This window comes from Calonectris borealis, chromosome 15 (assembly GCF_964195595.1).
Source record: "Calonectris borealis chromosome 15, bCalBor7.hap1.2, whole genome shotgun sequence".
Taxonomy (NCBI): Eukaryota; Metazoa; Chordata; class Aves; order Procellariiformes; family Procellariidae; genus Calonectris; species Calonectris borealis.
In genome coordinates this window covers 10190204-10204600 of record NC_134326.1, presented here as the reverse complement: position 1 = coordinate 10204600, position 14397 = coordinate 10190204, and the positions used below count along the sequence as shown (strand labels likewise).

The following is a 14397-nucleotide window of genomic DNA, read 5'->3' as shown; positions in this document are numbered from 1 at the left end:
AGAATATTTGCCACTTCTAATTTCCCTTACTTTTAGCAAATGCACTGGCACATTACATGTCTGCTAATTCTGAGGAAAGTTCCCTGTCTAAATTCTTTTTCTTCTGTGAAAGCTTTTAATAATTCAAATCCAACCTAGAAAATCGCCGCAAGGGACGCTTTGTCTTCTCAGCCGTGCAGCGGAGAGCCTAGACCCTGCCTCTCTGATGCTGGACTACTCAAGACTCCCCCTTACAAATTATTAGGCCTAATTTAGCTTTTATTAATTCTGCTTTTTCCTAATTTTAATTCATAGACCAAAGAGACTGGCTGATTGACATGATCCTCACCGCAGCCAATCCACCAACCAAAATCAGCCTAAGTTTTGCTGACCATCACGCCTGTTAATTTTGGCTAAGCTCTGCCATATACAGAGAATTATCTGCTCCATCCAGGCAGCTCTGGCAGCAGTCATTCAATGGGAAGTTACTGGATTTCGACATTATGGACCACCACGGCGCTCCATGCCTCGATCTTCAGGTGGGCTGGCAGAGCAGGGGAGTTATGAACTTACTGAAGAATAAGGAATTGTACATACTAGGAGATATGAAATAGTATGGGCAAAACTTAACAGATTAATCTTTCTTCTTTGTTAACATAAGTACCTGGAAAAACATGGAACTTATCTAAGATAATATACATAGATACATGCATACATATATGTAGATAAATCTTATGGGTATGCATGTATATATTTCAAAGCAGGGATATTGGAAATGCACACCTTTGCTTCCCAGGGTTAAAGTATTTAATGATTACGCAGTTTAAATCCTCCCACTACATAACTGCCAGGATGAAAATTATTTTTTGGTTCCTTTCCTCCTGTACAGTGTTAATTTTTTAATGACAAATGTGATGCTTTTGACACTCATAAAAAGTGTTGATTTGTAAATTAATTTATTAATAGGCTTTTCTATAGAGTTCAGCACCGTCAAGTCTCAATGCCCTTCAAAAGTTGCTAGGTGACACTGTCATACCTCAGTCTGATGAACAAATGAGAGCTCATAATGTTGATGCAGTGACTTCAACCAAACATCCTGCTTTCATTTTGATAGAGGCTTTTTTTTTTTGGCAAATCATTTTTGTTATGGACTGCAAGCAAGCTCAAATTATACTTTTCACCAGTTTTGATTTAGTTCATAACCAAACTAGTTCATAAAGTCAATGCAAATCTTTCCATGTTGTTTTCACGGAAATCAGAGCAAATTCATATATTTGCATGAGCAACAATATTCATAGATTGATCCAGAAAAAAGCATTTTCACAACTTCTAACCTGAATTGCGTTTATCGAAGATGTAGCCAATTCCTTGTTTTCCTGCCTGAAATGGAGTACAGCTGATCTGAAGAGTGCATCGTCCTTGTAACACTCCTTACATTCAGGAAGACTGGTTAAAAAACCACAGGTACAGTGGAGCCCAGGTCCTGCATACAAAACAGAAACATATGTGTGTACATATGTGCTTGTGAACCCAGGACAGAGGAGTCAATTCTGACAATATGGATCCTTAATCAGAACAAACATATTTTTTTCCAGCTCCTTCCCGGTAGCTGGAACCATAATAGCTAATATTAGAGCTTTATGCAAGGAAAAGGATGAAAAGAGCAAACACCCTTTTATTTTTTCACATAATTTTCCTTCTTTTCTTTTTTTTTTTTTCCCCCCTCTTAAAACAAACATTTCCTGATTTCTTTCCTCCCTGTTTTGAAATAGTAACGATGCTACATTGACTCAGAGGGTTCACAAGGTGTTTCCACTTACATGGAATTGTGAGAAATGTGTTTCTACCTATTTCCCTGCAGGCAGGAGCCTATGGAGCTGGGAAATGTTGCTCAGTGGGGCTCGTCTGCAGCAAAACTGTGAGTTTGAAAAGGGGCTGTCGATGGGTTTTCAAGGCTTTGGCCTGGCTCTCTCTAGCAACATTTTTGTGATCCAAATTGGCATTGATTCCGGATGCACTCCTGTGCGGGGTAAACAATAGCTTAAAGCAGCTGCTAATTAGCTCGGCTCTGCTCTGTTCTTGCTTTTCATGTCTAGATACCTCCTTCAGAAATAAGAAGCAGAAGGAAAACATCCAAGCAGAAGAATCAGAAGGCAAAGGAAAAGAAATGGATGGGGATTGCAACTGAAAAATTAATGAGGAGAGACCTCATTTCACAAAGCTTATATAAAGCCGGGCTGCATCTGTGCAAGGAAGAGTGACCCAGAAAGAGAAATCTGGACAAATTTAGAGCAAGGTCCAAAACTTGGTAGCCTCTTTCCCTCTGAGAGGCACCTACATTCACAAACAAGGATCCCTTGTTTATGGCCACTGCGAGCTCATCTTTGAAGTTTCTCCCTCGTTTTCCCTCCCCTCCGGCAGGTCCTGGCTCGGGAAGCAGCAGGGCGCTCTCAGCACTCACGGAGAAGGTTGTGGCTGAGTCTGAGTCCAGAGGAACCGTGCTGTGGGCTCAGCATGGCTTACCTCACATTTATTTGGGGATACCAAACCTCCTTATGCAGCCTTTTTTTTCCTATCCATTCATCATATAAAAATATATATATGTTTTCTATATTTATAAATAAAAGCGCTTAGCTTCTGGCCAAGATGAAACCCTTTGTAACACCGCTGCTGCCCATCCGGCTGCCTGATGAGAATTCCTTTTCTGGAAAGCTTGGGATTGTTCCCAGTGTAGGTAAGCAGGTAAAAATCTGTGTTTGCAGGTGCAGCAGAAGCCTGCAGAAAGTCATTCTTGCTGAAAAAAACATATATATATAATGGCACCTGGGTAGTACTAAAAAGGATGGGGAATATTTCTCATTATTTTACAATTCAAACCCTCAATTAATGGGCAAGTCCTTTCATAGCTGATCCCAGAAGAAAAAGACCTTTAGGACCTTGCATGACAGGGCTGAGATTCTCACCCCAAATGCTCGCTACTTGATACCTGAAAAACAGGACCCTTCACAGTTTCCTTGGAAGAGAGAGGAGCATCTGCAGGAGTGCCGAATCAGCACGCTAGTTTGAATTACAGCCCTTGCTTACTTGCCTGTTGCCCCGAGTGGAAACTCCGGAGAATTATTTGAAATGAAAACATTTGTCTTCTATATTAAGAACATCTCAGGTAATACTGAGCAGCTCACTCTCTGCTATTAACAGGTCTCCAGGTACTAACACAGCATTTCTCTCTCCTACTAATTTCTCCTGCCAATCTTTTCCTTACAGTTCGAATAAAGGGATCGAGGCATCATCTGCTATCGCATCGTGTAAACTTTTTCTCCGAGTAGCATCATCCGTTAGCAGTCAGTCTAATTTGATTGTTTCCAAACCAGAAAGGACAGCTGTCAGCCATTCAAAGGCTACAATCAAGAAATATTCTCCAAGAACTTGTTCAAAGCTGGTGCTTATCACTCTTCAAAAGACTGTGAAGACAATAAACTAGTCAATTTACTCTAATGGACAGGTGCAATCTGAGCATTTAGTGTCTCGTTAATATTGACTGGCAAGACTTAAAGGAATTTGAATGCCATGGATGTCAGCTGCTAGACTGGCAGGACATGAAGCAGTGATGATAAATATTTGTATTGGCACAAGAGACTAATTCCAGTTTATTTTCCGAGGTGTTAACTATTGAAATTATTAATGTTTAAAACTTGCACTTCATGAATCTGTTCAGATTTCCCTTTGAAATAATTGCTGTTAGTTCTCATAAAGTTGCAAGGAATCACCGTATAATAGCAGGGATTTTTCCTGATGGATCTGATCTGGGTTCTCTCTACATTTGGCACCAACATTTCCTGCCCTCTTCCGACTCCCCCACTTCTGCCAGCATCCCAGCCACTGACGACTTCAAGCAGGCTTATTCTCACGTCACTTGTGCCAGGTAGGGCAAAGGATTATTATTTCCACTTTCAGACTGGGAGGGCAACCACAGAGAGACTGCTCCCCACCTCCTGGGAGGTATTTAGCTCTGTCGGCATCACTGAGCGGCACCTGCAGCTGGTGAACCCTGAAGCACCACGTTTATTTCCCTACACGAGCGGTGCCCAGGGCCAGACCCCCTTGGGAGACATCAGCTGGCAAGGCAGCCTCACCGTGGTTGTTTTAGGGTATTTATGTATTTTGGTTTTGTTTAAGAATGCTGTTGCAGAGGGAGAGGCTATTAAACCATCTGTCGCACAGTTAGATCTAGAAAAATACACGCTTCCCAAAGCCTTGTTTCCCTCTGTTTCAGCAGCACATTATCCATTTTGCTACTGGCACCTGCACCTTTCTGACCCTGGGACCTCTGCGCTGAGGGAAGAGCATCCCTAGGGGCTGGCTCAGGAAAGCCGGGGTAGCCAGCAAGTGACTTCTTAACCTCAGGATACTAATTAAAAAATGCCCTTGAGTCAGCTCCAAGTCAGGTAACAAAACAAAAGGCCCCGAAAGGCCTGGAGAGGGATGGATGTTCAGTAAATAACAAGACCTGTAAGACCTTGCTGTGCGTGACAGGCAGATAGTTTCAATACATAGAGCTTAAGTCTTACTGAAAGTGGTTTAAAACCACTTATGTACAGTTTCTTTTTCAGAAGTACATGCAAATTGTTCACTTTCCTTTTCCCAAATATCTGATTATTTAGCAGAGTTGAACTAACAAAGCCACTTGTTGTGGCTTAACAAAGAAAGAACTATACACAAGCTAATAACAGTATTTTTACAATAAATTCTTTGTTTTGCCTTTTGTGAGCTGAAACAATCTTTTCCATGCTGACAGACAATTGATTAGAGCTAGATAAACAGTATTAAGCAGAAAAAATATTTCTTGAATGTGAGCATTTAGGGGATTCTGAATAATTTCCTATTATTCCTATAATTTCCTAAATTCCTATCAATCTTTAACAGGATTTTCATTTATCACTGAACAGCATACCTAAATAAATTGCAAAACAGAGGTTAGATCATAAACCGTTGACTTTGACTATTTGCTTTTTATCAAACACAACTAATTTGCACTTTAACTTATTTCCTGCTTTTTTTGAGGTGATTGTAGCTTTCTAGTATGAGAATAAAACATTATTATATGTAACATATAGAGCATATCTAAGGACATACTTTCAACAAAATAGTTTTCAAACTTTTGATGTTTGTGGTCATTATCATGAAGGTTAATGATGACAGGAATAATAGCAAGCAATAGGTGCTGAAACTCTTACAATAAAAGAGCAACAAAGTGGATATGAAGCTTTAATGTACTGACATTTATATGCATCTATTATCCTAGTATTTGACTAACTCCGCAAATTCCATTTTGCTTCAAGATTTCTTCATTTTTATACCAAAAGCATTGTATGGAAAGCTGATGTTTTGAAAATGGACTGATTTCGTATTAATTCTGCATCATGATAAACTTTTGCCATAAGCCACATGACTGCTATGAAATATATGTTTCTATTTCTGTTGATCTGGAAAAAAAAAATCAATTTCTATATACTGGGGGTGATACAGAAATCCAGAACTAGATTGTAGTGAAAGTGATGAAGCCAATGTAATTAGAAAAAAAGTGAAAATTTCAGAGACTTTCCCGCTGCTTAGCATATGCAGGACCTATCTCTGTGCTGTCGAATGCAGCAGAGGCTTTGCCATTGACCCCAGAGGGTGGTGGGGTGCTCCCTCCAGCACAGCACCCACCCCTCCTTTCACAAGAGAATTCTACTGTCGCTTCCAACCTGCCCTTCAAGCCTAGTATGTGCTAATGAAATTGCTCTAATAAATTAGTGATTACTGATCCAAATATAAAAATGTAGCTCCCCTCAGCAGAAACCAAAAATGATGAAGCTCTCAAACAAAAGATTCTGTATTTTCAAATGCTCTGATTAAAAATCCAATTTCAGAAACACATAATAAATGTAAACCAGAGAGAGCTCTTAAAGATGGGCTATAGCTGATTTCCCTGTACAGCTTGGTTTTTAGTTTCTCCAGTTGCTAAGATACTAGCAGTATTACCTTTCACTATGTCTTTGGGATTTGAAGATTTATATTCTCTTACCCCCTGTAAAAGTCTCCTCCATGTATTGCATCCATACCTTTACCTGCACCTTTCCTTTCAGAAAGAGCAGGTGGAGAGTGTAGGTGAGATTCTCCACACATATAACACCACCGACCTCCAGTTACTCCAGCGGAGCACTCCTACCTTCCAACCACTTACAATCTGGCCTGGTAAATGCAACTGCTTTATTTAGAAATTAACAGTTTCGAGGTTGTGTCATACCAGGTAACGTAGACTCTTCTATAAATGCAGATAACTTCACTGTCCTAAAAGATGCCAGAATTATTTTATATGAGTGTTCTGATTTTCAAAGTTAACTTTCAAATTCTATGCTCAAATACCTGATTGCCTCAATCAAAATAATTTTGATGTCTAAATGGTTTTGTATTTTAGTGCTCTACCATCAGCCTTGAACCATCATGAAGCCTCCAGGCTGGGGAAGTTATCTTCGGGATTTTATAAATGATGTTGTCCATTTCCAGGAGAACTGAAGATGGAGTGATTTGAAAGAATCTCATTCTTTAAAGTTCATCACTTTCACTAAGCGTGATTAAACACTATATAATTTAACATTATTTGCTGATAGAAAATCAAAGCATTTGCCCCCAGCATGCTGACATTTACAGCAGTGGAGAACATTTGCACATTTTATGCTTATAATAACAGATGAGGTATGAAATGGATTCTGATAATGCTTTGAACACCATGGAAGCCTTGTCATTTATCACAGCATATGAGCTTTCTCTGGATCCCTACCATTATTGTGATATATTTCTATACAGTAGAAGTAAAGAAAAGCTTTATTTCAATGATGGATAGTGGATGAATCTTCAAAAGTCCAGTAAGGAGGTTCTCTTCAAGCAAGTCCCACTCTAGTGCTAATCTCATTTCTCGCAGGTGGGGTTGTTTTGGTTTTTTTTGTTTTGTTTTGTTTTGTTAATAAAGACTTGGGTAGACAAATAGCTGATGTGAATTGTCTGTAACTCCTTTCTGCAAAGAGATTCTCTCTTGAGATGCTCTACTGTCTTACATTTCTGTGAAACTATGATATATCACAAATAACCAGTTATGTGGAGTAATCTCAAGAAACTGCAAATCAGTCTAAATTTTAAATGAATGTAAGTCAAATGCACATGTGGTGCCAGAATATTCCTTTTAAATAAGCTGCCTTCCAAATCAGTATTAGGATTTAAAATATTTATTTGCTGTGTGCTTGGACTCCTTTATTGAAAAGTGCTGGAGAGTTAGATTCCTTTGGGCTGTAAATACTAGCTTTGGGATTTTTTTTTATCTGAGAACTAATAGCTGCAAGCATAATTCTGGCTCTTTGATGTCTCCAGACTATATTCCCTCCTTACTTCAGTGAAACTGAAGATTATGAAAAGGAGCAAAGCATCTTAAGAACAGATTCCCATAATTTATATATGTTCAAAATTTTTGAGAAATTGTATTTGAATCTTTACAGCATTACCTCCTCTCAAAACAAGATTAAAAGCAAAATCATTTTAGCCTACTACAAGTGTGGGGCCATTCTTCACAGTCTTCCGCACTTAACTGAGAACATACATGGATGCATACTTTGCTCGTTTTACTCATAAAACATGTCAGATGATAGACACTTCAAGCCCTGAGTGACCTCTGAACAATGCTTGAAAGTAGTTTAAGAATTTTGTTTGGAAATCTCCAGGAGGCCTTGGACATGTTTCTTGTTCTTCCTTTATCACTATGGTGCACTCCCGGTCTTGGTACTTATTAGTCCATCTCCCACTGTATCCCATGTACACAGTAACAGAATGAAGAATCTGCTCTCCTCTTCAAATCTTGATTTAGACCGTGACATCACTGGCCACAAGCTGCCTAAACATTGTGAGAGAGGATCCACTCAGATCGAGCATATATAGATGTTTGTTCTTCCTGGCAAAAGTCTGTAGAATTAAAGTATTAACAAAACAAGATAGGCTCTGATAAAATTTCAGTTGAATCCAGCTGATTTTAAACGAGCTCTGTTGACCTGCCTGCATCCTACTGATTTACATTTGTCCTCTTTTGAATAAAACAAAAAAATGTACAGGAGTTCCCTAAGTGATCTGTTTGAGGTTAAATAGAACAATGTCAGTAAAACAAGGGGGAATACCAGCATACAAAAGGAAGGCCCCAGCTGTGTTTGGACTTACCTTCCAATGTATTTTAAATATTTTTCAGTGCTTGAGACTAATACATTCTTTCCATTTGAGATGGAAATGGAATGCCCACCATCTCATGCAAAGTACGATGCCCAGGAAGACTAAAGTATCTGCTGACCCGGTGGAACAGCCCATGGTACTATAAGCATAGCAGCTATTAAACCGATGCATTCAACTTCAGAGCCCAGCTTTGCTTTCTGGCTGGCTTCAAACTCTTACAGGGACTGAGGGCAAAATGGAGAACACGATCTGAGCAGTTGAAGAGATTATCTGTGACTGTTGTGCCACCCTCCTGATGAGGGCAATAAACTGTGGCAGAGGAATAGTCCCCAGGGCTGGCAGCAATGATGCGTTAAACTGCTCCCCCTCTCCAGTCCCATAAAGATCTTGACTCAGCTTTGTGGGGTTGAACGGATGGCAACAACAAAGCAGCAGCTAATGACTTGGCTTCTGTGACGTTAAGGTCAAAATTCAGTTTCCGTGGAGCCAAAACTTGACCTTTTAGTTATAGTGATGATCATTTATAGAGCTCTGCTCTCCTGTTGAAGAACACAATAGCCACACAAGTTCTCTGGGCACTAACGTGGAAAGAAACCTGCAAAGTATGCCTGGAGGTGGGAGCATACTTCAGTAGCCGCACTGGGGATGGTGGATAAATAACTGTCGCCTTCAATGCCTTCAGACAATAGATGGCTACCCCTCTGGTATGTTTGGAAAAATAACGATTCAGACTCTATTCAATCTCAGTCTTGTTTACGTAGCTGAGAATAATCAGGTGTTACATTAAAGAGCCGGGCAGCAAGTTCTGTTCACAGTTGTCTCATGTACTGATAATTGCAGCAAGTTCCAATCACTGGCAATGTCAAAAGTACTTTATAGATCTTCAGTGTTATTTGGTCAGCTCTCTAAATCCCACCCTCTGTGATCATTATCTTCAAGAGTCTCTTGTCTCCGCGTTTATATTTTTACTCATCAGTGCTGCTCACAAGTACCTAATCATGCCACATCCTGCCTGCAGTCACCTTACCCCCAAAGCAAACAGCTCTGTACTCGCACACCACCTCAAACTGCAATCAAACAAATGAATTAAACATTGCAGCATCAGCCAACAAAGTGGCAAAATATACGCAAGTCATCCTTGGGAAAAGTGGTTTCTGTGCTGGAGCATAATGCACACCTGTCTCCGCATAGTTTAAAACCTAGTTTTGTACTTCTGAGATATATAAGAAAAGAGAGCAAGCTGGATTCCTCCCTCTATCCCACCTGAATGATTCTGGATTTTGGACTAAACAGTTATTGCTGATATCAAGCAGATAATCAGCTATAACTGTCAAAGACCAGATCTGCAGCTTGCTGTGCTAAGACAGACACGGACAAAGTGTAGATGTGTATGCATTTCCCACACCTTGTATTGAAAAAAAACCCGAACAACTTGCCTCTGTTGAGAACATGATGGATGGCTCTTCACTGGCCGCTGCACGCAGCCCGCGCTTGCACCTGTTAATCAGCCAACAGACCTGGTGAGTCAGCTCCTGTTCACCTCTACATGAGATGCCACCTGCAGTTTGTCATGTAGGTATAGCTCTGTATAGCTCAAAGACTGTTGCACATGCAGTATCACTGCTACAACAATATCATAGACCAAAATAAAAAGTATGCAGTAATTTCGCAAAAAATATTAATTTTAGTGTTTTATAGTCCAAGTGTATGAAATGTTGAATACCGCCAGAGGATACATTAGAAAGTGAGACACCTGTTCTGTTGTGAAGCATTCACATTAGAACTAATGGAACATGTATCTTAACATTACTATTAAATATGTCTTGAAATAAAGAAAAACTATCTTGGAAATCCAGTTAGGTCTAAATAACCCATTTAGTAAATACATTTCCCCTCTTGCAAATAAATTCATTGGAGGGCTTGCTTTCTTACTGTACGCTTGCTTTCATTGGAAAAAATAATGTTTTTTAACTCTAGATCCTACTTCCCAAAGGGATTGATAGTCTCAGCTAAGTTACCTCATGATCAAAGGGAAGTGCCTGTTCACCATCTTTTTAACATGAGATAGTTCACGATCACTGCTTGTGCAGGAGCATCGCAAAGATCACCCTGTTTAGCAGTGAATATCGGTCCGGAACTACGGCAGCATCTGCTTTGGAGGAGGCATTGTCGCCCAGGAGGAGGGTATCAGGGGAGAGTTTTATAAAGCTGCAGAAGCAGCTGGGAAGCGGAGGCCAGGTCTTGCCTGATGCTGCCTTTTGTTTCTGGTTGTTTCAGCTTTCTCTCCTCAAGGTTCAGGGATGCTTCCCCTCTATGTTGCAAACTCTCCAGGTAAATGACTCTGTTGGACCATTTTGTTATCATCTACCACACAACAGAATTAACAGATTGTAGGTCTAGCTGTAAAATTATTTAAGGCAGCCATGCAAATTTGGATTCTTTCTTTCTTACTGAAGTAACTATTTTTGGTTACAGCCTAGAAGCTACTTAGAGAGGGACTGTCTTCCACTACTTTCATCCCCTGACATAGCAGGGACTCCATCACTATAGAGCTTTCAGGGGCTGTTTTGCTGGAGATCATAAGCAATCCTTCCTTCATTCACCTTCTTAAAAGGACCCTCCCTTAATATATGCCATTTCTGAACCTAAGCCCAGCTGTGAGGGCAAAATGCATGGTAGAAGTTTTGCGTCTGTGATGAGAAAACATGAAATTAATTCTTGGCTTTGAATTCTGGAATGTCTACAGGTCTTCCAGATTTGCCTAAACATAGCCTGTCTGGCCCTTTTCTATATATGCTCAGTCCCCTTGCACATTCAGATAAATGTGTTATCTGGCTTTTATGATAAGCATTCCTATAGTGTGGCCTACTAGACAGAGGAATGGCCTCTGAAAACGAGTTTGCCACTCATGGATGACAATAGGAAAACCACTCCTCTGCCTCTGTTTTTGTCCTCTCAACAGCACACCAAGTCATGACCATATTACATTTATTGCTATAAAAACACTTCACATTTTGCAATAAAATATATAAGAAATTGGCATCTTCTTTAAGTTCAAAGGAAATGGACCATTTAATGTAAAAGCATGGCTGTGAATCGTAAAGACTTGATCTTAAGTCTTGTCACCCAAGGTGCATTCCCAGCTAGTGAGCAAATATTTGAGCAATCTTACACTCCATTCACAATAATCTCAGCCCTGCCTAATTCCCTTCATTTTGTACATCATGCAAAAAATCTCTTTCTGAATTGTTTTACAGCTGACAATTACAGTTCTATGTGTGCTCTTGCTCTGGCTACCAGAAATCCCAGTGGCAGATACGCTACTCAATTTTGCCTGAGTTGCTTTAAAGTAACATCTTGAAGACTCTAGTTACAATAATTATTATAACACAGAGAAGTTAAATTAGTATTTGCTAAATAGGTTATTAAACATATCACACATTGTGATAGATAGTAAATAGCTAAATTAATATAGCATGTATAAAAAAGGCTAAAAACCTACTTAAATAAGAACCAGTGGTAGATTCACAAAAGTACAGATGGCTTGAATTTAAAACATAGTTAAGATTTCACCCCACATTGTGAAGAAAAACTTGGGAAATGGTCTTACTAGCCAACATTTCTATAAGAAATACCAAAGTCACCTTTCATTGCATTGCAATAGGCAGTGATGATGGTGACATTAATGGTTTTTTTTTCCTGCGTCTTGTTGCCGAGATACTGAAAAGAATGAACATATTATGCATATTTTGGTCATTCTACACCATGTACTTACTGCAATGTGATTAGTTACCTTCATATATTGCTTGTCAAAATCTCATTTATTGAGATCTCCATCAACTACTAATTGTAACCAACTGGGGGGAGGAGCATGATTTATACTTGATTGAATGCAGCAACACTAAATAATAATTTAGAGAATGGAAGGAAGAAACTGAATTTCTAGGTGAAAAAGCAGGGGCAACTTTAGAATTCTAGAACATAAATCCTTGAATTTGACGTGTTATATCTGTCTACTTTTGTAGGTATGAAGAAGTAGACTCCACTTATCCATGAGTTATCCTGTCAGTTCTTGTAGTTCGGTATTTGCATTCTTCTGCTTCATAAACTCATTTATCCTTTTCTTAACAGTATCACGTCAAACCACTGCCTGCATAAAAGTACTGAGCTTACTGTTCAGGGAAAACAGATTATAGATCTGATATTGTTATATGTATAAAGTCCATATATTAAAACCCGGAACATTCTTTAGTCTCTTTCTGATGCTGTTATTCTGCAAATACCTTTAGTACCAGAAAGTAACACTTTTTCATGCAGAACTGTAATTTTTAAGTTAGTAAGGTCTTTTTAAGACTTTGATAGTAAAACCTAGAGTGCGATGTGTTACTCTAAGACTTGGCTTAGTATAGAATGGATTCTCTTTCTATTACCTCAATAGCATAATAACATTGAAACATCAGTAGTACAATTATTCCCTATTACTGTGAAAGAAAAATGTTCCTTGATGAAAAAAAGTAATTGTACATTTCTCAGCAACAGTGTGATACTGATGTAACATTCCTCTAATGAGACAAAACCAGGAAGATCAAGAAGTCATGTAATGACAAACCCAAACTATATATGCACTTAGGAAAAGTTGCATATTAGAGATGTTATTGCACTACTCCATACACCTCTCTCTCCTTTTGTAGTGAGCATCATGGTTAAGTACAAATAGACTTTTTATTTTCCCTATGGTATCCTTCTCCACATGGGCTGTGGATCCCGTTTCCGAATGTTTCTTCAGAGTGTCACTGCACTCACAGATCGCCGATGGCTTCCATGGTTAAAATTGTTAGTGTTATCTTTAGTCAATTTGCCACCATCCTGTCCAGGAGTTGTTACCCTGCTGGGTACAAGGGGATAATGGCCAGAGGAAGGTCCTGCTGAAGGGTCTGTAGCAGTAGATTCTTCCTCTGCCCACCTATTAAAGAAATAGTAGCCTTCTTCAGGTGTCTGTTTCCTGAGAGGATTCACTTCAGAGGCGGAAAGTCCCTGCCTTTCTGTGTCCCCGTGAGACACAGCTGCTGCCGCTGGATGTAAAAATGGTGACACACATAAGTGGCTGATGTTTTGGTCAAGGTCATCATTAGATGCAAGTGATGCTACAGGCGCACCAGAAGTAGTTTGTTTTCTTGATCTCAATTTCTGGATTTCAAGATCCTGTTGCCCTTTAGGAAGTTTATCTAGTTGCTGTACTTTCAGAATCAGAGTTGCTCCAAAGGTTCCTCGTAGAGCAAAAATAAAGAACCTGATGAAAGAGGAAGAGAATGGATTGTCTTACCAGTGCATTCCTTCCATAATCTGCATCACATCACACAAATCCAGTTGCTAATTTTCCATTGCTCTACAGGCATCTGGTAGACACCTTATACCTGGTAGATGAAAGTTGACTCCTGGATCTTAACACAACATGTAATTATACACTTATCTTGGCCTGTATAGAGTCAACTACATGCATATAAATACTAAATAAATGATAATAGAACCACCTGATTGCTAAACAGTGCAAGAAAGAGACACAGAAGCTCACCAAGAGATGCAGTATTTGAGGAGATTATATTTATACAGGCTAAAGAAGGGATCTTAATTTGGTAGATAACATAAAACCAGAAATTTAAAAACCTCAGCTTGTGGATTTCTCGGGAAGCAGTAAAAAAAAAAGTGTCCTACCTGCCCTTTGCAGGAGAGAGAACGTATATAACTATATATTGTGTGCAGTGAGAGAGCGCCCATCCTCTCTCTGTGTCATGTCAGTTTTGTCTGAAAACCAAAGTCTCTTTCAAAGCATCTTCCTAACAGGATGTGACCTTTACACAGATGGCCTCAATACGCATTTTAAAACAAACATGGGGACTCTTTGAAATTGCATTAAGCAAGCTGCCGTCTTCACATCCTGCTGCTAAATGTATGCATAAATAAGTATAACAAGATTAAAAAGCCTAACAAGCTAGACTAAGTACAGAAAGGGCTTTTAAGGCAATGGATTTCTCAGGCCTATCTGCACAAGTAGGAGTGGATAAACGCATATTTGCTGTGCCTGTGCTCAGGCTGGTCAATCCCACAGCACTCAGGTCTGCGGCAGGAACTGTGCGGTTGCTGGCTGGGCAGCTAAGAGCACAACTGCAG

General features: G+C 39.5%; 1 protein-coding gene and 2 long non-coding RNA genes across 6 annotated transcripts in view; 2 read left to right on the top strand and 1 right to left on the bottom strand.

Annotated features, from left to right (window-relative positions):
* The first annotated feature begins 312 nt into the window (after positions 1–312).
* Positions 313–2867, top strand: LOC142088640 (uncharacterized). 2 transcript variants are annotated; one of them, XR_012675891.1, is made up of 3 exons: positions 313–518; positions 1841–1897; positions 2076–2867. It is a non-coding gene; the product is annotated as an uncharacterized LOC142088640 (long non-coding RNA). The 2 variants fall into 2 exon arrangements; XR_012675890.1 differs by having other exon boundaries at positions 1841–2867.
* A 6867-nt stretch (positions 2868–9734) lies between these two features.
* LOC142088635 (uncharacterized) lies at positions 9735–12297 on the top strand. Its single transcript, XR_012675889.1, has 3 exons — positions 9735–9801; positions 10507–10560; positions 12255–12297. It is a non-coding gene; the product is annotated as an uncharacterized LOC142088635 (long non-coding RNA).
* Positions 11202–14397, bottom strand: part of ATP10B (ATPase phospholipid transporting 10B (putative)) — a 56173-nt gene continuing 52977 nt past the window's right edge. For all 3 annotated transcript variants that reach the window (XM_075164132.1, XM_075164133.1, XM_075164131.1), the window contains one exon: positions 11202–13519. In XM_075164132.1, coding sequence (XP_075020233.1) covers positions 13012–13519 — 508 coding nt within the window. In that variant the 3' untranslated portion in view covers positions 11202–13011. The remainder of the gene's footprint in view (positions 13520–14397) is intronic.